Source organism: Cyphellophora europaea (assembly GCF_000365145.1).
Source record: "Cyphellophora europaea CBS 101466 unplaced genomic scaffold supercont1.2, whole genome shotgun sequence".
NCBI lineage: Eukaryota > Fungi > Ascomycota > Eurotiomycetes > Chaetothyriales > Cyphellophoraceae > Cyphellophora > Cyphellophora europaea.
In genome coordinates, this window is record NW_008481808.1 from 2,878,151 (window position 1) to 2,900,077 (window position 21,927).

Below are 21,927 nucleotides of genomic sequence, written 5' to 3' on the forward strand. Positions count from 1 at the left end.
CGAATGGTTCTGTACTTGCAAAGTATTATCGTTATCTGGTACCAGCAACGCTAGGACGAACTACGTGGCAGATTAGAGCTATTACAATAAGAGATGAGGATCCGTGCTCTGACGCATCGCCCCAGCAGCAGTGGGAACCACAGTGCTTTGACATGTCGCTTTGTGATGATTGGCGAGGGATGATCAGCGTCGCCAACGCCCGTGCGTAGTCGATCTATCATACCAGCTCGTGTCAACGTGCGCGACTCGGGCCAAAACAGAAATGGAAATCAGATCCCGCACCGTTGCTCTTAGTCACAGGTGGACAATTTCAGAGACAAGTAGAAAAATTTCTGACCTCATAAAACATCTCACTCCACGGTCATACCGAAAGAAAAATCTTGCCGGCAGTTTTAGGACTAGTAAAACTACGCACGTTGTTTGGCTGCGATCGGCAAGCCACAGCCGCTCTCCTTGCTCTTAGGTACCTCCGTAGTGGCAGCTGAATGCTGATTTGTGAAACGGCGAAACCGGGGCGGCGGCAGCGGGTCGTGTAGTAAGTGGGACTGTCAAAGGGTAAGAATGTTTTAGGCTTGTTCAATCGCGCAGAGGTCCTGTCTGCTGTCGTTGAACGGCTCCGAGACGATAGCAAGTGGTGCTGACCATGATGCAAGAAATCATGAGTCGTCTCCATCTTTCTTGAAGACATGAAAAGATCATATTCTTGCTCGCGATCTGGTAGTGATCGTGATCTTCGGCGCAGCATGAAGCGAGTTCGGTTTCGGAGCCATTAGCGAAAGGAACTTGGGGGTCCAGTTTTAGGGGGCAGTGTTTCAGGGGGAGCACGCCCGCGATTGGCCAGGTGATGATTGAGCCGCAAGCCGCAAAACGCGAATCCCCACCCGCTGGGTCCATGTCGTACTGTGCCAAAATCGAACATCCAACATCTTTCCACGCACACCGACAGCACCCTTCTCCTTTGCATCTCCTTGAACCTGCTTCAATTACCCTCTTTTTCTGCTGCTACACGTTCTGCTTCAACCTTTTCCTGACTTCTTAGTTCCACCTCCTTACCGCGTTCGTATCACCGACCCTCTTTCACGGCATACGCCCAGCCTTGTACACCACCCGCTGCCTTATTCCGTTTTCCCCCTACCTTGTTGCGGGTTCGACAGAATTTGGGGGGGCATCCACACTCTTGGTATCCTCAATCGTCCGGTCTTTCCGTATTCAGCATCTAAAATATCACACGCTCGTTTTCCATGTCGCAGAGAGGCGACCGCAGGCACTTCTCGAGGGAGGGTTTTCAACCGCTTACACACCACTATTCCAACGACAACAACATGCCGCCGCCTTCGCAGCCTGCCAATGATGTTACCATCGACATCCCCTTGACCAAAGTGACCAGCAAGAGCACCACTGGGGCCAGGAAACCGACCTTTGGAATGTCTCCCGTCTACTCGAACAACCAGAATCCTCCACAGTACGATGATGCTTACGACGAGAAGCACGGCGATTCTGCCACGCCGATGGGCCGAGGTGGTCGACGTAGAAAGATGGAAGCCGCTGGCAAGAACTCTCGCGATCCTCAGGACGGCAGTCTCACCTGGGCCGGCAAGATTTACTCCACCATCTACAACTTCTCCGTCATAACGCGGTACTTGCTCTATGTCGTGCCTGTGGCCGTCATCATTGCTGTACCACTGGTCCTAGGCGCGACCGTCTTCCCCGACGCCTCGATTGGAGGTGTCCCAATGATGTTCTTCTTCATCTGGGTCATGATCGTGTGGTGCTTCTTGTGGGTTAGCAAATTGGTTGCCCAGTTCTTGCCCTACCTCTTTCAATTCTTCTGTGGCGTTGTCAGCCCAGGCACCCGAAAATACTCGGCCATCTTGACCAACCTCGAGATCCCTCTGTCGCTCGTTGGCTGGGCCATTGCGAGCTTGGTCAGCTTTACTATCATTGTTGGAACTCAGCGCACCCCTCCGCCAGACTCTGCTACAATCTCCGGCTGGGCTTCTATCGTGCAGAAAATCCTTTTCGCTACTCTTTTCTCTACTCTCGTCCTTCTGGTGGAAAAGACAGTCGTGCAGCTCATTCAGATCAGCTACCACCGCAAGTCTTTCGACGACAAGATCAAGCAGTCCAAGTACAACATATACTTGCTGACTCTTTTGTATGACGCCTCTCGTGCCCTGTTCCCACCCTATTGCGCCGAGTTCGCCGAAGAAGACTACACGATTAGCGATACACTTGATCTGGTCGGCAGTGGCAGAAACAGTCGAGGCGCCCACAAGCGTTCCGGATCTAATACTCCTGCACGACTCCTGCAGAATATTGGTAGAGTCAAGGACAACGTCACCTCTGCCTTTGGCCAGGTGGCTCAGGAGATCACAGGCAAGAAGACAGTGTTCAACCCAAATTCCGCCCACTCGATCATTGTCCAGGCTTTGGAGAAGAAGCATTCAACTGAAGCATTGGCTCGCCGACTCTGGCTTTCGTTCGTCCTCGAAGGTAGAGACGCCCTCTATCCGGATGACATCGCCGAAGTTCTTGGTCCCGACCATGCAACCGAAGCTGAAGAAGCATTTCTTGCCCTCGATGCTGACGGCAACGGTGACATCTCCCTGGAAGAGATGATTCTCCGCATGGGTGAGATTGGCCGGTCTCGACATGCTATCACACACAGCATGCGCGACGTTGACCAGGCCATCCATGTTCTCGACAACCTTTTTATGACGGTGGTATTTGTTGCAGTGATCCTCATATTCGTTGCCTGGCTGAACTCAAACTTCTCCACTACGCTGGCGACTACTGGAACGGCACTCCTATCCTTGTCCTTCGTTTTCGCTACTACAGCCCAAGAAGTCCTTGGCTCGTGCATTTTCTTGTTCGTCAAGCACCCTTACGATGTTGGAGATCGGGTTGACGTCAACGACGAGCATTATGTTGTGGACAGAATCTCACTCCTCTATACTATCTTCCGACGTGTGAAGGACCATAGACGGACGCAGGTTCCCCACATTGTTTTGAATTCCCTCTGGATCGACAATATATCTCGAAGCAAGGCTATGCGCGAGCAGCTGAGCATCTACGTGAGCTTCGACACCACTCTTGAAGATGTCGAGCTTCTCAAAAAGGAAATGGAGGCTTTCGTGGCCGACAAGGACAACTCTCGTGATTTCCAGCCCCAGGTCAACATTGAGCTCACCGGTATTGCTGAGATGAGCAAGCTGGAGCTCAAGGTTGAGATCATTCACAAGTCCAATTGGGCAAACGAAACGCTCCGTGCATCTCGCCGCAGCAAATTCATGTGTGCTCTGGTTCTGGCTCTCCGCAAGGTTCCGATCTTTGGACCTGGTGGTGGTGGCGCGCCTGCTGGCGACAAGGCCAATCCTACCTACTCAGTGGCTATCTCCGACAGCGAGGCACGGGAGAACGCTCAGCAATTCAGTGACGACAAGGACAAGGCTCGAATGGTCCCTCTCAACTCGAACAAGCCCTCTGATGACGGCGACCATGGTCATTCGTCGTCGAACGACTTGCTTAAGGTCCCAACCGCCGGTTCTATGCAGAAGGAATCTGCGGCTCTGCAAGGTCTGACACAACGTAACGCGGCAAGTGATCCGGCTCGCGATCGAGACGAGCGTCAGGAAGCCATCGAGGAGGTCCGTGGCATGCTGAGGCACGAGTCTACAACGGGACGTCGAAGACGCTCGAACTCGGCCTTGTCCCCAACCACGAGCTCCAATGCACGTTTTGGTGCCCAGACCATTCCCACTGTTCCTGATGCTTCTCCGATGGAGCCTGCGAATGGTCCAGACCAAGCTTCTCGAGTCAGCTACTTTGAGGATAGCAACTACAAACCTGCCCCACTTGTTCCCAGCAAATCACCGCAACAGCAGTATCCCTATGTTCAGCCCCCTCCGCCAGTTGTGCATAGCGGTCCCGGTCCAGCAACCTTGGCTGCTCAAGGCCGTCACGACAGCGCCCTACTCCCCAACTCGCCACTGAACCCACAAAACCAAGCGCACCGGGGGCCTGGGTACATTCAGGGGACCTCGTTCCCTCAGCCACACCCGTCCCAAACCTCTCCTCCTCGCAACCAGCAGCGTCCTCACGAGCTGTCTACGGACAGTCGGGATAGGAGCAACAGTGCCGGAAACCGCAAACCCGTACCCGGCATTGGTGAGATGAAAGATCGTCTGCTTCAGAGCCCTAAGTAATCAGTCATGCTCCAGCAAGTAGCAGAGGTCAGGGAAAGGTTTCATTTCTGATTTTCTGTGCATAACGACCAATGAGAAACAACGAAATAATGTCCTGAATAGACTGGAGGCAGAACTGGGAGGTTGATTGCATATTCGACAGGTCTTTCAACATAGGGCCTGACCTGAGCATGCGGGATATGCTCGTATCTGGCGCATTTGTGCATACATTGATGGCTTAAGGAAAGCCATGCAATTAGGTAGAATCATTAAAGCATAAAGTCTATTGGAATTGCTCAGCGAGGACCGGACATAGACACGGTGTTTGTAGGTAGAGCAGATATCAATCAATGGATTATCTGCTTGAAGGCATACAAGAGAACATCGGAACAATAGTTAACCTTGTCTTAGGTAAGACACTGCTGTGCTGTGCTGTGCTGTGCCGTGGCGTGCTCGATTCTCTCCTTCCGTTGGTCTTCTTGATCTGTTCGCTCACAGAGCCTGGGCTGGTGTCTCGGGTTTTCTTCGTTGGGGGCAACTTCAGTAGATGATAAGCTTGGCCGGTAAGTCCAGTTAAAATCTGCGTCGAGCTCACGTGGGCGCTCACCTCCCCCGTGCTGCTTTAAATGTCAGCGCACCCTCGCCTCACCTTACACTCACCTTACACTCACCTTGCGCTCACCCTCGTCCATCTGCCACACCGTCGTCAGTCACACCCGGTCCCACGATATGCTCTATCGTGCCTGACTACAAAAGAGACGTTCTAAAAATGGCGTGACGGCAGGATCTCGTTTTGTGCACCTACTGTCTATATCCTATGAAGACCCGTTTCTAGGACTGTTTAAGCCCACCCTTTTTCCTCTCTCTTCTTATATTATACATATTACGCTAAGCCACCAGTGTTCGGTCTCTAGCCTATTAAGATCACTTTAACTGAACATGCCTGCTTGTGGACTACCTCTGACAAGCTGATAGCTAAACCTACTGTAGACAAACTGTTACTGGCTCATACTAAAGCCAATGGGCACTGGTAAGAAGCACACAAGGAGAACAACCAGCTCTGTAGCTGTAAGAAACATGTAAGCAAGATAGAAAAAGACTAAGACTGAACCCTGAAACACTATGTCCTGTAAGTATAGCTATACACGGTAGCGATTCTCAAGCGCTCGGTCTCGGATGCGCTGCTAGGCTTTGGCCGGCAAAGTCCACACATATTTGAATATGTCTCGGTCCATGAGGGGTACCATATAAGTCACGCGCGCAAGTATTTTAATGCCCTTTCCGACACAGTGGCCTGATACCCTGTTCACCCAGCAAGCTTACATGCATAACAATACCAATCAACAAGTTATTCCGGACGGTACCGCTCTTGTTCGTTAACCACCCAAGTCTTGATTAGCACCGTAGGACCGCACCTTTTAGGGTGCTCGTAAGCCTTGCCACACACGTGTTTTGCTGCTGACACAATTCCGATGGTTCAGCACAACGGCCATTGGCAGGCCTTCACCCAGGCGGTACCGTCCGAGCAAGTGCAAGTTTCTAGGGAGAAGGGCTTGCGGCTTGCACCGATGGTCGCTGCGCTGGGGAGACTGTAGCAGCGGAATTATTAGCTGGGGTTTGCGGTTGATGAGCAGCTGGTCGGGCTGGTCGGGCTGGTGGAGGGAGCACAGACGATGTCGTTGTGCTGCCACGAATGGGTGTGGAAGTGATGGGTCTCGAAGCGGCACTGGGGAGGGCCGCTGCGTTGCTATTGATGCTCGAAGCTTGAGGGCTCACGGGGAGGCGAGCTTGCGGCAGGCTCGGAGTTGCTGGTCTAGTTTCCGGTGTAGGCGCCGGTGGAGATGATGGTGGCGTAGGGTTGTTCAACACAGTCAACTCATGTGACGGTCGAAGACGCAGTGCTCCGCTCTGGAATACAAGGTCCGGCATGTCAGGATGGGAAGGCAGCCATAGGGGCATGCCTGTTGTCTCTCCTTTCCAGCTTTGATCGTCGCCATATCCCGCCGCTCGGTAGCCCAGACGTGACAGGCCAAGAGGTCCAGTTGCAATCCATTCTAGCCGTCGCTGTTCATCGCCCCACCAAAAAAGCGTGCGGTCGACTAGCCACTCTATAACAGTGCCAGCAATCCATAGTATGAAACTCAATATCCCCAGAACCTCAATCCCGAGCAGATTGAAGTTGGTAGCCCCGGCGGGCAGGCTTATGCGCTGGGACGAGCACTGCGCCGCGGCCGCGGAGTTGGCTGGAGGCTTCAATGCTTGTCGGACTTCTGGGTTCTGCGGCGCCGCCGCATAGTCGACAATAAGCTGCTGGAGCTTCGCCAAACCGGTGGCGAACCAATGCTCGGTCTCGATCCGCCATTGGTCGGGGGGCAGTTGTTTGGTCTGTGTAGTGCTGGCGACGCTCAAAGACGCCTGGAGTGCTGCTGGACCCCGACCGTCGACGTTGTAGTGCGTGCTGAGTGCTGCAGAGGCTTTGACGATGCGTTTGGCCGTTTGAAGTTGCATTTTTGAAAGGCCCAAGTTAAATATTTCCCGAGCCAGGCGATAGGAGCTGACAAGTGGTGTACACGCCTTTGCATCATACTTGCTGTTGCATATCTGATACTGGTCGATACAGCCTAAGACTGTTGTGTAGTACTCAGGCGTCCAGAGTGTCAAATTGACGTCACCGGCCGTGGAAATGTACTGCTGGCCGGTGGCAAAGATCGGGTCTTTGGTAGGATGTCGATATACGATATGGTCGCCGTTGACAAATATCAGTGTCACGTCTGCATCTTGTCGGCTGGCATCCCAGAAAGTGACATTGGGAGTCCAAACGTTGAACGGTGCGGCGCCAAAATAGGGAATTGACCTGGCGAGCTGTTAGATCATGAGCATATGATATAGGTAGCTAATCACTTACGCAATGTCATACTGCATGTTGTGCTCTGGCTTCCAGCTCGAGAATTCATAGGTCCAATTGCTAACATAGCTGTCGTTACTACTGGCTTCCCCAATTCTTCCATAATAGAACCGATACAGACGCGTGTCAGCCGGCCAGATCTGTTGGTCGGTCGTTTCGTTGTAGTTGACGACCTCAGCACGACCACGTGATGACACGGGGGAGCATGTTGTCTGTTTGGTGAGGAAGACCCTGTCTTGCACCGGGGCGTTTATGCCGAGCATATCTGACGAATCGACTAGCGTTGCCGAGAGCCTGTAAGGGATGGAATCCACAAGGCAGGTGTGGTCGCCTGCGAAGGGACATGCAGCGGAGGCATTCTGGACATCGATTCGTCTTTGCGTGAAGTAAGAACATGAAGACGTAGGGTCAATATGATCGATGTAGCATTGTCTTGCATACTCATCAGCTCTGATAGTGTAGTTATTGTTGACGGCGCGATAAGTGAACTGTTCGTCCGGGCTTGTGGTATTGAGAAAGGCGATGTCACCACAATCGCCGGTCAAGAGTGCTTGATCGTATGAGCCGCGTAGGGGAGCCCATATTGTACTAGCCAAGATGCCAGCTACTGTCCATCCAGCGAAGTGAATGAGGCAGACTGGCAGTGCGATCCAAGGTATTGAGACTGTGTAAGGGGTTCGATGTTCCTTGAAGAAAGTTGACCAACGCCAGTAGTGGGTGACCAAGTCTTTCAAAAGGGTCCAGCCGCCATCGCTGTTCCGAATGAGTATACTGCGTTGGTCGTAGCAAGCCTTGGAATATATTGCACGCCTCTTCCCTAGAGAAGGCAAGCCACTGCTACCTTTATGCCAGTATATATGCCATAAAACCAGCCTGACAATGTTCCAGACTTTTGAGGCCACAAAGGTGACAATAAGAGGCAGAGACGCTTGGAGAGTAGCTGATTCCGCGCCTCTATAGGTAATAAATTGGTGTCCGGTTGTGTGGTCTGTCCAGACCTTGCCGATCAAAATGCCGGCAGGGGACATTTGGGTTAACGCTGGGCGAATGCTTGGGAGAAGCAGAGGGAGCAAAGCCACCTGCTGAGCGGTACAATTTTGTCAATGTCGAGGAGCTGGGAGATCGTGTAGCACCGCATGGACGTACATTATATACTGCACTTCGACTACACTGCACACAGCCATGGTCCAGATCGCACTGCCTTACGCTGATCAACGCCTGGCGAACCACGCCTTTCCCTCGTTGTCAATGATCAGGGGATTGTAGCCATCGTGGGCACAGAGCTCCACACTGGCTGAAACCTGTTCGAACGAGTTACCGCCTCAGGAGGCGGAAGCCTTGAATTTGACATCCCTTGCCGACAATACGAAAGAGCCCTTTGAGGCTGAGCCCCAAGGTACACTGCGAGGTACTCACGAGGCAGCATGGCGGCAACAACCACCCTTCTCACAGAGTCTGGTGCTGATTGGAGCTTGGATTGGGCCAATTTTCGTGCTGCGACGATGCCTTGACCTATCGACGACCTGCGAAATGTTTGATGACGATCAGGTACGCTCTTTTGCCCGGCCTCAGCAGCGGAGCAATTGGGCGGTCAGTACCCTCCGCATGTGAGAGAGAGGCCCTGGTTCTACTCAGGGGCATTCTTGACAGCGGCTGGTGCGGTCGGAATACGAGCTATCATCGGACCAAGGCGCCTGTCCGTCAGTTATATCAGGGCAGGTCCTTCTCCTATGAGCACTTGTAGCTTGCAATAAACTGTCGAATTCTCGCTTTGATCAAAATGTCGAAGATGAAGTCGCTCGTCTATATCAATGTTCTTTCCGGCCTTGCAGCCCTAGCCGCCAGTGAGCTGGTATCCCCAACCATAATCGATTACTCGCAACTCACTGCGACGATCTCAGCCAAATACTCCGCATTCACTTACTGTAGCAATCTGCTACTCACCTGCCAGCCGACGGTTCAGAGCTGTGCTCAATCGCTCTGCGCTTCGTGCACCAGCATCGGACAGGTGGCGATCAACAGCTGTTGTGCGTCTGAGCAGGATTCGCTGAAAGCCTGTTTCAGCGCTGTGATCGCAACTGCAAATCCTGCGGATTACCAGACTCAGCCATTGCCAGAACCTACCTTCACATCTGATGCAGGCTTCGCAGCATGCATGAACATCAGCAATTATTCCAGCCTGTGCGAATCCCTGACGCCAGGCTTCGCAACGGAGACGGTTTTCCCTTTCCAGGCCCCTTGCCTTTGTTACACAAGAGAGGGCGACACGGTGGCTTGGAAGCCAGACGTCTATGATGGCTGGGTTTCCGCTTGCAATTCTCATCTGTCGCTCACTCCAGCAGTCACCGCACCATGTCGAACCGCAGGAGACGTCGTGTCAAGGAACTCGGAGTACACTCGAACAGCGACTTCGACATCCTCGTCGACCACAAGCTCCGAAACTGCAAGCACAGGAAACGGTCTGCGTACAGGTTATCAGGTAAGGTGCATCTTCAAACAAACAATAATGGAAGGTCGCGGAGCTGACGCTTGCTAGCATTCAAGACTTGCAATTTGCTTCATAATAGCTTTCGTGGTGGGCGCCTCATAGTCGTGCTCGTTCTGTTGAGGCCACTACAGCCTGTTTTCTTGTCCACGCAGTCGAGATAGTACTATCACTCACGTAGCTGCCGGTAGACTCGGGACCTATGAAAGCTTGATAGCCCGGGGCATCTTGGCAGCTCTTACAGCCTTACGTAACACACCTAGGTCCACAAGAAGCGACTGATCCAGCCTCGAACCACAATCTCCCCCTGGGTGCTGACCAGTTGTGTGTGTCCGCGCGCAGATGACCGGCACAGCATGCATAGTATGTTACATTCCTACAAAGCTCTCCCTTTACCTGCTGCATAACGCCGTTGATGATAGCATCAGGGGCATGACCGTGCTCACTGCTCACCCACACCCTGCTGCTCCTCGATGTCCCTTTCCAACCCACCCAGCAAATCCAACACCCCGTCACTCCCTGCACCCTCACCTCCCTCCTCAGCCTTCCCAGCAACTCCTTCCTCTACCTCCTTCCCCGCCTCCACAGCCTTGAAGCCTCCAATCTCCCCCTGCACAGCCGCCTCCCGAAGCGCCTCCTCTTCCCTCGCCTTCTGACTTCCCGCCACACTAACTTCCTCAGGCAGCACGCCCTCCACGCCAGTGGCAGCCTCAGCAACGACCTGCTCCGCCGTCGGGATTTCGACGCCCTGTATGAGGAGCGCCTTCGCTGGCCGCAGCGGGGTCGAAGGGGACGGAGATCTCTTCTGCTGCCTCCCCCACTACAGGGTCATTGGCTGGCATGGCTGGGTCTTCAAGAGGCTCGGTAGTGGGTGCTTGTGGTTGGGACGCGATAGGCGTGTCTACACTTGGGAGACTGCTTGTGTCGACGTCATCTGCGAGAGGAGCAGGATCTTCTCTGGGCGGCGGGGTGATTGGGGAGGGATCGAGGGTCGGCGAAATGGGCGGCCGGGGCGAGGGCTGAGGGAGGGTGGTGACGTTGGAAACGAGGTGCGCTGGAGTGGCTGTCGAGGCCTCCGCGATGATAGCGGCTGGTACATCTGAGACTGGGACGTCGACCATGGCGATGTCGTCAAGTGGTACGGACGTAGGTGCGAGGACTGCTGGCTCAGCGGCTGTTGCTGGGATGTCTGTAAGGTCGATCGCTCCTGCTGTGTCTTCTGCAGCGCCCATAGCGACTTCCTTGGATAGGCTGCTTGGGACTGCAGGGGCGTTGAGGCCGAGACCCATGGGAGCAGACGAGGTTGCGGTGCCGCTTGCGGACGGCGTGACGCTACCGGACTTGGGGGCTTCGTTGACTTCGTCTTCCTCGCTGCCGTCGCCCTCGCTTTTGTCGCCGCTGCCATCGCCGAATGTTGATACAGGCCGGTAGAACAGGTGCTGTCTCGCTCTGAACTCTTCTGGGGGCTAAAGAACAAGTGGTGCCGCCCATGTTGGGCCGAGATGACTGCCTTGAATGGTTCCAGCTGGTGGAACTTCTTTCCTCCAACTTGTCGACGCCCCTTCTTCCCGCGCCAACTCCTTCGCGGACGAAGTATCGGGGTCCCCAACGGGTTCAGCCGCTGTAATTAAGCTCTTGATGATTCGTTTCGTCTCCTGCCAGGTTTTCAATCTGTTATCTCCCTTGGCTCCTCTAGCAGCTATAATCGCCTGCCAGTCCGTCAATACAGATGCAAAAGAAGGCTTTTGTGTCACCAGGATGTTTTCTGCTTCAATGCTAGCATGCCTGTCCTTACGTATAACGGCGCCGCTCGGATGATCAACCCGGCTCTTCCCGTAGTAATGGTCATCAGCCCGAGGTTGTGAATTAGTTGGTCGAGTCCCAGTGTTAGTCAAACTTCACCTCCCTTACGGCTTGTCAATGTCACGTTGGTTGGACAAACCGACTGATCCTAGCTCTGCACTGAGGCTTGCGACGCTGAAGCAATCAACGCTATTCCCTCACCTACAGCATATTTCTCACTGGCCCAACTTGGCTTCTACACCTCCAGGAGCAGACTAAAAGCAGAACAGCGATGGTGCTGCAGCGTGTACTCCTGCTATCCTCCATGTAGCAAGACTTCTGGATCAGTCTTGAAGATTGACCAAGTGCGGTCAACTGATCTTTCTAGGGTAATTCAGCTCGTGAATATCTAATTAGATCCCTTACTATTATCTCACATGTAAGATGTATTGAGCGGTGAAGGAGTTGTCATCAGAGCAAGGGGGGCGAGGATGGGCGCAAGCGGTCGGGTGGCGTAGGGTCAAGCGATGCCTTCACACCAAGACGATCGTCTGTACGAGCGGAGATTAGTGTGCCTGATTACGTCCCCAACAGCTGGTCACAAAGTCATCAAAGAGGACCGAAGCGGCGAGGCAAGGGGATGACAGTGAATCTTTAACTGCCCACGGCGCATGTGTATAGACCTTTAAAGTGCGGTGGTACCGTGATGATGGCTTGCGGTAAAAAATAGTAGGTTGGCCGAAAGGCCTGTGGACCCAGAAAAGGTATGGCTAGGTCTACCGCTTTAAAATGCTACACAAAGGAGACTGGCACCAGATGAGCCTGCTCACCCTTGCACAGCCTCTCCTTGGTGGGTCGTCAGGGCGTTGCTGCCTGCGCAGACCGACCAGTCACCAACTGCGCCCAGCCGTCGCGCGACGCGGGTGAGGGGTGGGTGCGCGTAAGGCGGCCTCACCCTCGTCCCAATGCGGGGTGATCTCGACGCAGGATTTACCCTACTTGGCGCCCAGTCTCGACCAGAACCTGCCACCCTCGCAGCACTAGCCGATGCTGCATCGGAGCCTGCATGCTGTGGCATATCTTATGCCTGACACTCGGCTAAGGTCAGCACCCTTGGCGAAGAACGACCGCTGGTGGGTATGCGAGCTGGGTTGGCGGCAGGAGATGACTGACTACGCGAGGACGGGAGAACGAAGACATTTATACGGTAATGGACTGTGCTTCGAACACGGATAGGTTCGCGAACATGGTGTCGTCTAGTTGTACCGCCATCGGTGTTCAGGTAGGTACAGTTAGCTAAGGGAGGACACAGGCCTCAATTGCACCCTCAACTCACCACGACCTCACCTTTACATCACCCTCAGCTGCACCTGCCAATGTGGCTTTCCAAATCCTGGATCTCTCCTGCCTGCTAACTTGTGATGTCACCCCAGGCAGGTGCTTTGTTCCTGCTTTGTACTCTGTCTGCTCCAATATAAAAGCAGTAACTCGGATGTTTTTCTGCCGCCACCTTTTCCCCCACCTGCATCCCTTCAGTCAATCCCATTATCGACGAAAGGCGCGTCTAACTTCCAAGTCGATATCCTAGGAGCCTTGGAGAAGGGTTCTAAGAGGAGCGGGTTGTTATGGCTTCCGATACCGAAGACAAACCCATGACCAGCACGAACATCATTTCAACACGATGCCACATCCTCCGCCTCGCAACGGAAAGCCTCCATCTCATCTGCCAAGAACTCTATGAAGACGACGCTTACGACTCCTTGGCGAGTCTGCGGTTGACTTGTCGGGGTTTGGCCACAGTTCCCGAGGAGTACTTGTTTCGAACGGTGCACCTGGATCGGAGGATGTCTAGCATCCATCACCTTGTTGAGCTCTCAGATGAGCCACGCCTTCGCCAACACGTCACGGGAATCCGCTTAGAAGTGGAGCTTATCCATGAGAACTTGCGAGAGGAAGAGTGGCGCAATAAAGTCCAAGCCTACGGCACCCGTACGGTCGAAAGTGACTCGAGCGACGACTGGTCGGGAAAGCCTAAGCACGATGCGCTTCTGGCGCAAGAGCGGGACTCGTTATCCGTCGAGGAAATTGCAAAATGCTGGAAGCGGCTGCAAGTCGGGATGACCGAGCAGGAAGAGCTGCAAAAACACTCCATGTCATCCCTGATGGACATGCTCACGCCAGCATTCGCCCAGTTGCCTGCTCTCAGGTTCTTCACGTGCAATGCAATGTCGCTCTCAAAACATGTGACGGAGAGTAACAAACTCAGGAGACTACAGGGGGAGACTTTGACTTATCCTCCACTTACCAAGGACCCGCGGCCCGGGGACGTCTTATTCATCACCACGTACGCAACAGCATGCTTAGCTTCTCTTCTCGACGTTCGTCCGGAAATTTCATCGGTCAGCATGGCTATGTTTCCATGGAATGTGTTGGTGAAACTGTCAAACTATTGGCAGTCTTCAAGCAAATCGCCCGATTTGTCAAACCTCACCTCGATGCGTCTGTACACCATCTGTCGCGAGCCCTTCACCGATACCACCCAAGCTGAGGGTATGGAAGCCATTACCACAATGCTATCCACTGCGCCAGATCTAATCCAATTCAACTGGGGACATGGACCCGAATGCATGGGACCAGAAATTGACGACTACGTCAATTTGCAGATTCCCAATTTCTTTGATTTCGATGAGCCATGTTTGCTGGCGAGCCTAGATCTCGGAGGTGTCTCCTGCGAGTTCGATGAGCTTTACGAGCTCCTTGATCGAGTCTCAGGCAGCCTCGAATCCTTGGATCTTGGTTCGATGTCGCTAAATGGCGGTTATGGGTTCGATATGTTCAACCACATGCACGATTCAATGGATCTGTTCCATTTCGGCATCCGTGGACGTCTCGAAGACTGGGATGGAGTGCGGGGACGAGCGTGGGACCCTGGCAGCATACAAGGTAAGGGCAGCTTGCTCAAACGCCTAACAGACTATGTGATCTGGGTTAACGAGAGGGAGCCGTTGCAGTCTTCGGATGAGGGAGGATCGCCTGGTGTATGGATGATTATGAGTGACTCTTCTCTGAGATACGATTCCGTATATAGCTAGATTCAAGCAATGATTGTACGAACATGGCTGGAGAGGACAAGTCTGCCGCAGAAGGGAACCAGAGCGTTCAGAGTGTTAAGCTAGGGGTCGACCTACAGGACGGCGGAACAGCGAAAATTCGTGTGCTATGGGTGATACGATCATAGCATCTATCAAAACGGAGTATGGAAGCGAGCTATTGGCTGTGTAGCGTCACTGTATCAGCAGGAATCAACGATCATGAGATAACAGTCAGAGCAGATGTATGAAAATGTCTCTAGGACCGCGAAAATCGTTATCTTGCTGTTATGAGTCAAAGCTTGCTACACACATCGAGAGCCGCCGTCCGGCAGGATTTTGAAAGTAAAGGACTGTATAGAGACACACTTCTTCTGGGATTAGTCTAGTCGAAACTCGGATCGATACTTCATATTGAGGATGTGCGCTTCCAGAGGCAGCCGAATCACTTGGAGCAATGCTCTCGAACGCCCACACAATGTCTTCCAATGGCTCGAACACTGTCAAGCACCTTGAGAGCCGCTTTTCTCTCGAGAGCAGGTGGTCGTCCCCTTTGTAAGCTGTGGGAGGGTCGACTCCTCATCGCATCTGACTGACGCTTCCTTCTACAGAGACGTAGCCAGCAGACAGCCCTTGCTGTCCATCTCGGCCATAGTTTCCTTCCCACAAACTGTCTCTTGAGCTTCTTTACTCATCTCTCCATACCAGATTCGCGAATCTACCTGATGTTTCTTCCTTGGCCCCGGCGTGGGAGTAGCCGATTCACGGTAGTGAGGTCTCTCGTATGTCGATACGGGCTTTCCATTTCAAGAAGCCGGGTCGGAGACGCTTAGTTGGTTCGCTCTGCTGGTGGTGGGAGGGAGAGGGTGGCTTTTTTGCTGAGCCGACCCAAGCAGGGTATGCGCACCACAGCCAGGAGGCTTTTCAAGTGTTCCGCCCCGTAGATCCCGGTTGACGGCTCTCGGCTTCTGGATCTCGTTCTCCTTCATCGTCACCACGCCAGGTCGTTCGCTTTCATCTTCGATGAGTACAGCGGCTGCTGCTTCTGCTCTTCAGAGATAAGGTTTTCACCATGTAGCAATCATACCATCGCGGCACAATTCTCCATGGCCCTCAACAATCACACCTTCTTGTTACTCACGCCCGCCCAGCGCTCCCTCACCCTCGGACCCACACTAGCCTCGACCTCCCCTCCTCCTAAACCCCCCGGCCCGCCCTTGCCTCCCGCGCTCGTCGCCGTCGCCTCACCACCCCATCCCCACCCCTCACCCACACTCCCCACGACCCTCGCAGGCCTGCCACCCACCACCGCCCCCGAAGCCCACACACTGTTCGCCGGTAGCACACTCCCATCCAACACCCGCACGCCTTCTTTGATGACCACCATATTCCCCACCACGACATTCGCACCAATATGCACATGCGACCGTATCTCCGCCGCGCGCACCACGCTGCCCGTCCCGACGAAGACGTGCGAATCAATACGTAAAGGGTAGTAGACGGTCATTTGCGCGGGCCCGTTGGGGGTCGTGACCGTGCTGAGGCGCGAGGGCGGGTGTAGCACGACGCCGGGGGAGAGGTAGACGTGGCGGCCAAGGTGCACCGAGGTTTGGTTCTCGGGTGCTGCGGCCGGGGGTTTAGAAGAGGGATCTGCTTTGGAGGGGTCGGCGGTGGAGGCGGTGCGTTGGTGTGCGTTGCTGCTAGCCGACGGAGTGGTGGCCTGCGCTGGTCGCACCAGGTCGCCGTGGATGACGACGTCGGATTGAATGACGCATTTGCCGGCGAGGATGATGTGTTTGGGCCCGAGGATGGAGGCGCGGCGGGAGATCTTGTTGCCCGTTTCCTGCGGGTGGGTTCAGTTAGGCTGGGGTCGTGGGTGGAAATGGGGGCACTTGGGTGCGGACGGGAGGGGGACGGAGGGCACGCACGGTCTCGATGTACTCTCCGCGAACGGAGGGTTTGGGCGGCATGTTTGGGGATCAGATAGTGTGGATTCGTCACATCTGAATCTAAAGCGAGGACAGCCTCGAATTCGACTCGTACAAGCGGAATGTTAGCTGTACTGGCATATTCGGGACCCAAGAGTTTCTGGCAGCGGTGACGCGGTGGACGCGACGAGGCTCCGATGGGGCTTGGCTCCGGGTATCGGCACCTGTACTAGTACAAGCTTGCAATTCACTGCCTGAGATTCACCAGTCACTGCTTCGTCCCCTCCATCTTGACATAACCCAAACTATACACATACAGACCACCACGGAGCAAGATCTGCCTCTGCTTTGGTACTATACACTCATCATGAAGCCGTATATCCTGCCATTCCTTGATCTCATGTTCAAGTCCAAATGCTTCAACATCGCATCGTTGCAACATTGCCCTTTGATGCAACACCATCATTATGCCTGCTAAAACGCCCAAAAATGCCAATGACCCAATGCTGTCATCAGGTAAAGTCCACCGTATTTTGCTGTCGGCCTTCTCGGGCCAACCGGGCCTGTGCTCTCTCTGCCCTTCTTCGTCGTCTGTTGTTCGCGTACTCGGAAGGACCGCTCGTTTCCGTTCCTGGACTTGTGATGCTGCCTGGAGGACCGAGATTGCTGGTCGATGCTGGTATGGGCGGCGGAGCGGGGACACTGTACGACTGGCCTGTCCGCGGATCAATGCCCTGCGTACCAGGGGTAGGCGGTGTAGGATACGGCATGTGTATCGGTGGTGGTGGAGCGGTACTTGGCCCGGCAGCCGCCGCGTTCTCCGCCGCTTGTTGAGCCTCGATTGCTTCGGTTCTCCTCCATCTTTTGTCTGCAGCACCCGTACCCATGGTGTCGGCGTCATCTCCACTGCTGAAGCTCGAGTTTCTCCTTCGCCTACCGGCTGCTGAGGCCCTTCGCTCTCGTCTTCGCTGTGCAGCCTGCTCCTCTTCAGTCAGCCGCCGCAGCGTGACGTGTCGGCCGTCATTGTGCATCTTGACCTTGACACTTACCGGCGGCGACTCTACCGAGTCCACTTGCTGGTCCTGGCGCCGCCTTCGATTGACAGCTTCTGCGCCAAGAGCACCAGCAGCTGCCCCTGCTAAACCTGCGGCAGCTTCGTTGCGGTGGCGGTGCTTCTGTCGGCCGGAACCTGTCGTGTAGACATCGCTGCCGGATGAATTGAAGCTGTGGGCTGGCGGTACGGGAGGCATGTTGGGTGGTGCGACACCTCCCGGTCCAGGATTGACTATGGTAGGATCAGTGCCAACCGGCCGGATATGAGGGCGATCTGCGAGTGCGGAGGCCGCCGCTGCAGAAGGAGTTCCTGCAGTGCCTGGCACAACGGGCTCTTCCGTAAGGCTCGACATGTCAGACGCCGTCTGGCTGCCTATGCGGTTGTGTCGGGATCTTCGAGGCGGCGCAACTCCATCGCCAGAGTACTTATGCGCCGAGTTGGCTCGAGCTAGCCTTTCTTCCTCCAGTCTTTGCTTGCGCAATTCTTCCGTCCGTCTCTCTTCCTTCTTCTGCCGTCGGTTCTTGAACAGCTGCCGCACAGCAAAGGCGGCTCCTCCTGCCGCTAACGCATTGCGAAAAGTATTGCCTTTGCGATCCTGCCTTGACGGAGATCCAGACATGTAGGAATAGTATGAGTACGAGTCGTCGGATGGTCGCCGACCTGGCGTCATCGGAGGCTGCGCAAGGGGATGGTTTGGTCGTACATGCCCTGGGCTGGCTCCCGTTGGAGTCGTTGGTCGGTGCGGCGGGAGCCCCTCCTCGACTCTTGACATCGAGTCCGATCCAGTGTAGGACGTATTGCCGCCTAAGGGAGGCCGGTAAGGCCCTGCATCCGATGCATCGTCGCGATCGCGTCGCCCGAACAGCTTCTTCACTGCAGCGACACCACCAGCAACAGCACCGACCTGCAGCAGACGAGTGCCGAAGCCTGTACCTTGCTTCTCGTGGTGCCGTTTCTCTGCGTCGCTATCCCACCAGGATGTGCCACTTGTTCCGCTCGTCCCACTCACTTCGCTATCAACGACATCGTTACGGTTCTTTTCGCGGTTGGACCTTCTTCGCCAGAGAGCCGCTAGACCCGCGGCACCAGCCCCAGCGGCCAGCCACTTGCCCCAAGAACGGCCCTCCTCCTTGGGCGGTCTGTTTGTAACGTGCTCCGAGTAGTAGCTGCCCTCGCTTCCTCCATAACCTGTACCATACGGTGCACCACCGTGTCGTTCAATGCGGCGGCCAGCAAGCCATTCAAGAACGAAGTATGTCACCACTAAGGCAAGGGACCAGAGGGTATAGAGAACAAATAAGAAGACAGGGGATCCGTAAAGCGTGAGGCCAAGAGGCACTTGTGCAATTCCCAGCAGCGCAGTTGCACGTCCTACCCATGAATGCAGCATCAAGCTCAGCGGCCAGTGAAGCCTGTTCTTCTTCCTGTTGCGCCAGAAACAGCCATTAATAGCTTCAAACCATAGGAGGGTGTACAGCGCCACACCAATGCCATGATGGGGATTGCTTAAGCTCCGTTCGGGCCCAACTGCGACGAAGCCCAGAATAAAGGCGACCGTGGCCAGGAGCAGCGAAAGTATTGACAGCCAAATGTGTAATCTTCTTGCCCAGAACTCGTGTCGTCCGAGAAACCGATGGATTAAAATAGCGGCTGGTATGAGGCCGAGGAATGTTATGGCAGCGATAATGCCGTGGGCTCTGATCAGACCCTGATAGCCATTTAATGAAAAGAAGCGATTGCCCATTCCTACTTCCTTGTCAGTCGTCGCATACACCCTGCTTTGCTGTGCTGCTTACCATTATATCGCATGGTCGCAAAGTTGAGGCCGACCAGGTTTGGTAGCAGGAAGGTGTTTCTCCCCGCATCCCATGTGCCGTCACCGACATGCATCGTGTCTGAATTGTACGTGCTGCTCCCTGGGGGAGCGAGCTCCGACATGGCTGCGTGTTCTCGGAGGAAATCCTCCAACAACTAGAGATGGGCGACCATGCACGAGGGGTGAGAGGATGTTGTTGCGCGGACGCAGTCGAGTCAATGACCTTTTTGTTTACTGCCCAATTGGAGACGGAGTAGGCGGGGTAGATTGGCAGCGATTGGAATGGCCAGGACTTTGTGATGTCGAGGTTGTTGCTCAATGTTCAGTATCGATGCGATGTTTGATAACCTTCAAGGATCTTTGAGTATCCGTGTGCTGGCTCACTGATAGAGAAATGCCCAAGCGGTCTGGAGCAGTGGAGTTGACGGCCGACAGGTGTGTCGCCTTGGTTTGCTCAATGCCAAGGGCGCTGGGGGGTTGCCGGGTTGCTATGGCACCAGATGGGCCGAGCCAACGCACCGGAGCACCACCCCTCGTGAACCCTCTGCCCAACAACCTAAGCTTTCGCCTATCACATCGTGGCATCCCTCTTTTGACCCTGCGATGTGGCCATGACGGTCATGAGGCGCATCCGCGACCATTCCAGAACGAAGCCTGCTGCTCAGTAATCCTGGATCGTGTCACAGCCTATGCCTGACCTTTCCTTCTTATGAAGCATATGCGGGCATGATGGACGAACAAACTGCCCAGTTTCTGCGGGCGCTTTCAAGGTGAGACTCTTCTGAAGCATGTCCGCCATGTCCGGGTCACGCTTACGGGTCACTAACAACGATTGCCCATTCCAGACTCTGTGGATGGATATACACTCTTTCCTGGAGTGCTTCATTCTATCCGCAGCCATTGCTCAACTGGAAGCGCAAGTCTACGCATGGTCTAGCCATTGATTTTCCTCTGCTCAACGTCGTGGGCTTCACCAGCTACACCATCTCGACTGCTTGCTTTCTCACCTCTAGGGTTGTCAGAGAACAGTATGCAGCCCGACACCATGGTCTGGAACCGACCGTCAGGCTCAACGACCTTGTGTTCGGGGTCCATGCGATCATTCTTGTGACCTTGACCTATACACAGTTCTACCCTATGCTATGGCGCTTCCAGGTCTCCTGGCGTCAGCGAGCTAGTGCACCTGTCGTAGGACTATGCTGGGGCTGCTTTCTGTCGGTCATAGTGGTCATGCTGCTGATCTGGTATCGAAACGGCTTCGGCCATCAGCAGGCACTGGACTGGGCCTGGATCGACATCCTGTATACCCTTGGTTACATCAAGCTCGTCGTTACCTTTGTCAAATATATCCCGCAAGCATTCGTCAACTTCAAACGAAAGTCGACAGAAGGGTGGTCGATATATCAAATCCTCTTCGACCTGACAGGCGGTGTGCTCAGCATGGTCCAATTGGTGATCGATGCCAGCTTTCAGAGCGACTGGAGTGGTATCACCGGCAACCCTTTGAAGTTTGGTCTCAGTGTGGTGTCCACGGCGTTTGATCTGCTTTTCATGGTGCAGCATTATCTCTTGTACCGCTCACCCGTCGGCCAGGTGAAGGATTCCGAGCATGAGCCACTCTTGGCAGAGCCCGGCCAGGTTACGTGAGCCCCCACGATTTTATTCCGCAGGGAGACTTCGTTAGCACATCAGGTGGCGGCATGGATGTAATACAAGTGAACCACTGCAGCAGAGCCTTGAATGGTGTCGGTCTGGCTTCGGCCAAGCGAGCGCCGCGTGGGCCCCAGAAGAGATCGATAGGGTGCCAATTGCAGAGGAAGTCAGCCACGAGCCGGTGGGATCGTAGATCATTCTTCTACGCGGTGGAGCTCCTACCCTCAGTCTTACAGATTACTAGTAGTTGCGAGAAGGGAGAACTCGTCGTGTCATTGGAGCGTCCACATCAAGTACGCCCGGGGATCTCATTTGACTCCGAGGCCAAGGCATCTATACGAAGCAAAGGACAACCAGCTTGTTGGCGCACCAGCGTCGATGCAGCCTCGCTGTTGCCTGGTTATGGGGGGTAGTCGGCAGTTGCTTAAGTGCTTACCACGTTGCACTTGGCCGAAGACTGCAAGTGCACTACCTACGGCATAAGTTCAGCGATGAACGGGCGCGGTTTGAGGCCGACGTCGGGCACGAGGAGGCTCAAAATGTCAAGTCCGGAGTTGACAGCAGTGCAGGTTGAGGACTGAGCGAGCTTAAACTAATGCAGGCCAAGCGAGGTTGACCAGCTCTGGCGCTTGAGGACCCCTCCTTTTAGGCCCCTCACCCCCGTCGCAAGATGATGCTCCGTGTCGGCGACTTGGCCCGTGGCCCATGCATTCTTTAGAGCCTCAGAAGTTGCTGTAACTGCTGCATCACCCAACCTGCAGGCTGCAGTTTAGCGGGCGTCGCGGCTCACAATAGGATGACCCGTCGCCCCATCTCCACGAACTTGCATCCATCCAGTGACCAGAGGGCATCCCACCCTCGTCTACAGGTATTGACCAGTCAGACTTAGCAAAAGTCGTCGCCTCCGTGCCGCTTTTCGTTCGGCACGCACGCATCGTGCCTGTCACGCCGATCGTTGCCGCGAGGGGCCTCATCGCGGGGGGTCTCAGCTGTCTGCCTCGCGGCTCTCAAAGATTCTAGAACACCTCGAC

At 54.6% G+C, this 21,927-nt stretch overlaps 7 protein-coding genes across 7 annotated transcripts; 3 read left to right on the forward strand and 4 right to left on the reverse strand.

Annotated features, from left to right (window-relative positions):
- Window positions 1–1,322: 1,322 nt before the first annotated feature.
- On the forward strand, window positions 1,323–4,205 carry HMPREF1541_02601 (uncharacterized protein; the record flags this gene model as incomplete). Its single annotated transcript, XM_008716956.1, has 1 exon — window positions 1,323–4,205. One exon carries the CDS (start codon window positions 1,323–1,325, stop codon window positions 4,203–4,205), a length of 2,883 nt encoding a protein of 960 aa, XP_008715178.1.
- Window positions 4,206–5,723: 1,518 nt separating this feature from the next.
- HMPREF1541_02602 (uncharacterized protein) lies at window positions 5,724–8,117 on the reverse strand (the record flags this gene model as incomplete). The annotated part of the gene is made up of 2 exons (XM_008716957.1): window positions 5,724–7,038; window positions 7,090–8,117. 2 exons carry the CDS (start codon window positions 8,115–8,117, stop codon window positions 5,724–5,726), a joined length of 2,343 nt encoding a protein of 780 aa, XP_008715179.1.
- A 1,899-nt stretch (window positions 8,118–10,016) lies between these two features.
- HMPREF1541_02603 (uncharacterized protein) lies at window positions 10,017–10,863 on the reverse strand (the record flags this gene model as incomplete). The annotated part of the gene is made up of 2 exons (XM_008716958.1): window positions 10,017–10,394; window positions 10,480–10,863. 2 exons carry the CDS (start codon window positions 10,861–10,863, stop codon window positions 10,017–10,019), a joined length of 762 nt encoding a protein of 253 aa, XP_008715180.1.
- A 2,337-nt stretch (window positions 10,864–13,200) lies between these two features.
- HMPREF1541_02604 (uncharacterized protein) lies at window positions 13,201–14,448 on the forward strand (the record flags this gene model as incomplete). The annotated part of the gene is made up of 2 exons (XM_008716959.1): window positions 13,201–14,299; window positions 14,330–14,448. 2 exons carry the CDS (start codon window positions 13,201–13,203, stop codon window positions 14,446–14,448), a joined length of 1,218 nt encoding a protein of 405 aa, XP_008715181.1.
- A 1,117-nt stretch (window positions 14,449–15,565) lies between these two features.
- Window positions 15,566–16,415, reverse strand: HMPREF1541_02605 (uncharacterized protein; the record flags this gene model as incomplete). The annotated part of the gene is made up of 2 exons (XM_008716960.1): window positions 15,566–16,288; window positions 16,374–16,415. The coding sequence occupies 2 exons, from the start codon at window positions 16,413–16,415 to the stop codon at window positions 15,566–15,568; spliced, it is 765 nt and encodes a 254-aa protein (XP_008715182.1).
- A 470-nt stretch (window positions 16,416–16,885) lies between these two features.
- HMPREF1541_02606 (uncharacterized protein) lies at window positions 16,886–19,365 on the reverse strand (the record flags this gene model as incomplete). Its single annotated transcript, XM_008716961.1, has 2 exons — window positions 16,886–19,176; window positions 19,224–19,365. The coding sequence occupies 2 exons, from the start codon at window positions 19,363–19,365 to the stop codon at window positions 16,886–16,888; spliced, it is 2,433 nt and encodes an 810-aa protein (XP_008715183.1).
- A 607-nt stretch (window positions 19,366–19,972) lies between these two features.
- HMPREF1541_02607 (uncharacterized protein) lies at window positions 19,973–20,890 on the forward strand (the record flags this gene model as incomplete). Its single annotated transcript, XM_008716962.1, has 2 exons — window positions 19,973–20,013; window positions 20,089–20,890. The coding sequence occupies 2 exons, from the start codon at window positions 19,973–19,975 to the stop codon at window positions 20,888–20,890; spliced, it is 843 nt and encodes a 280-aa protein (XP_008715184.1).
- Window positions 20,891–21,927: the final 1,037 nt, after the last annotated feature.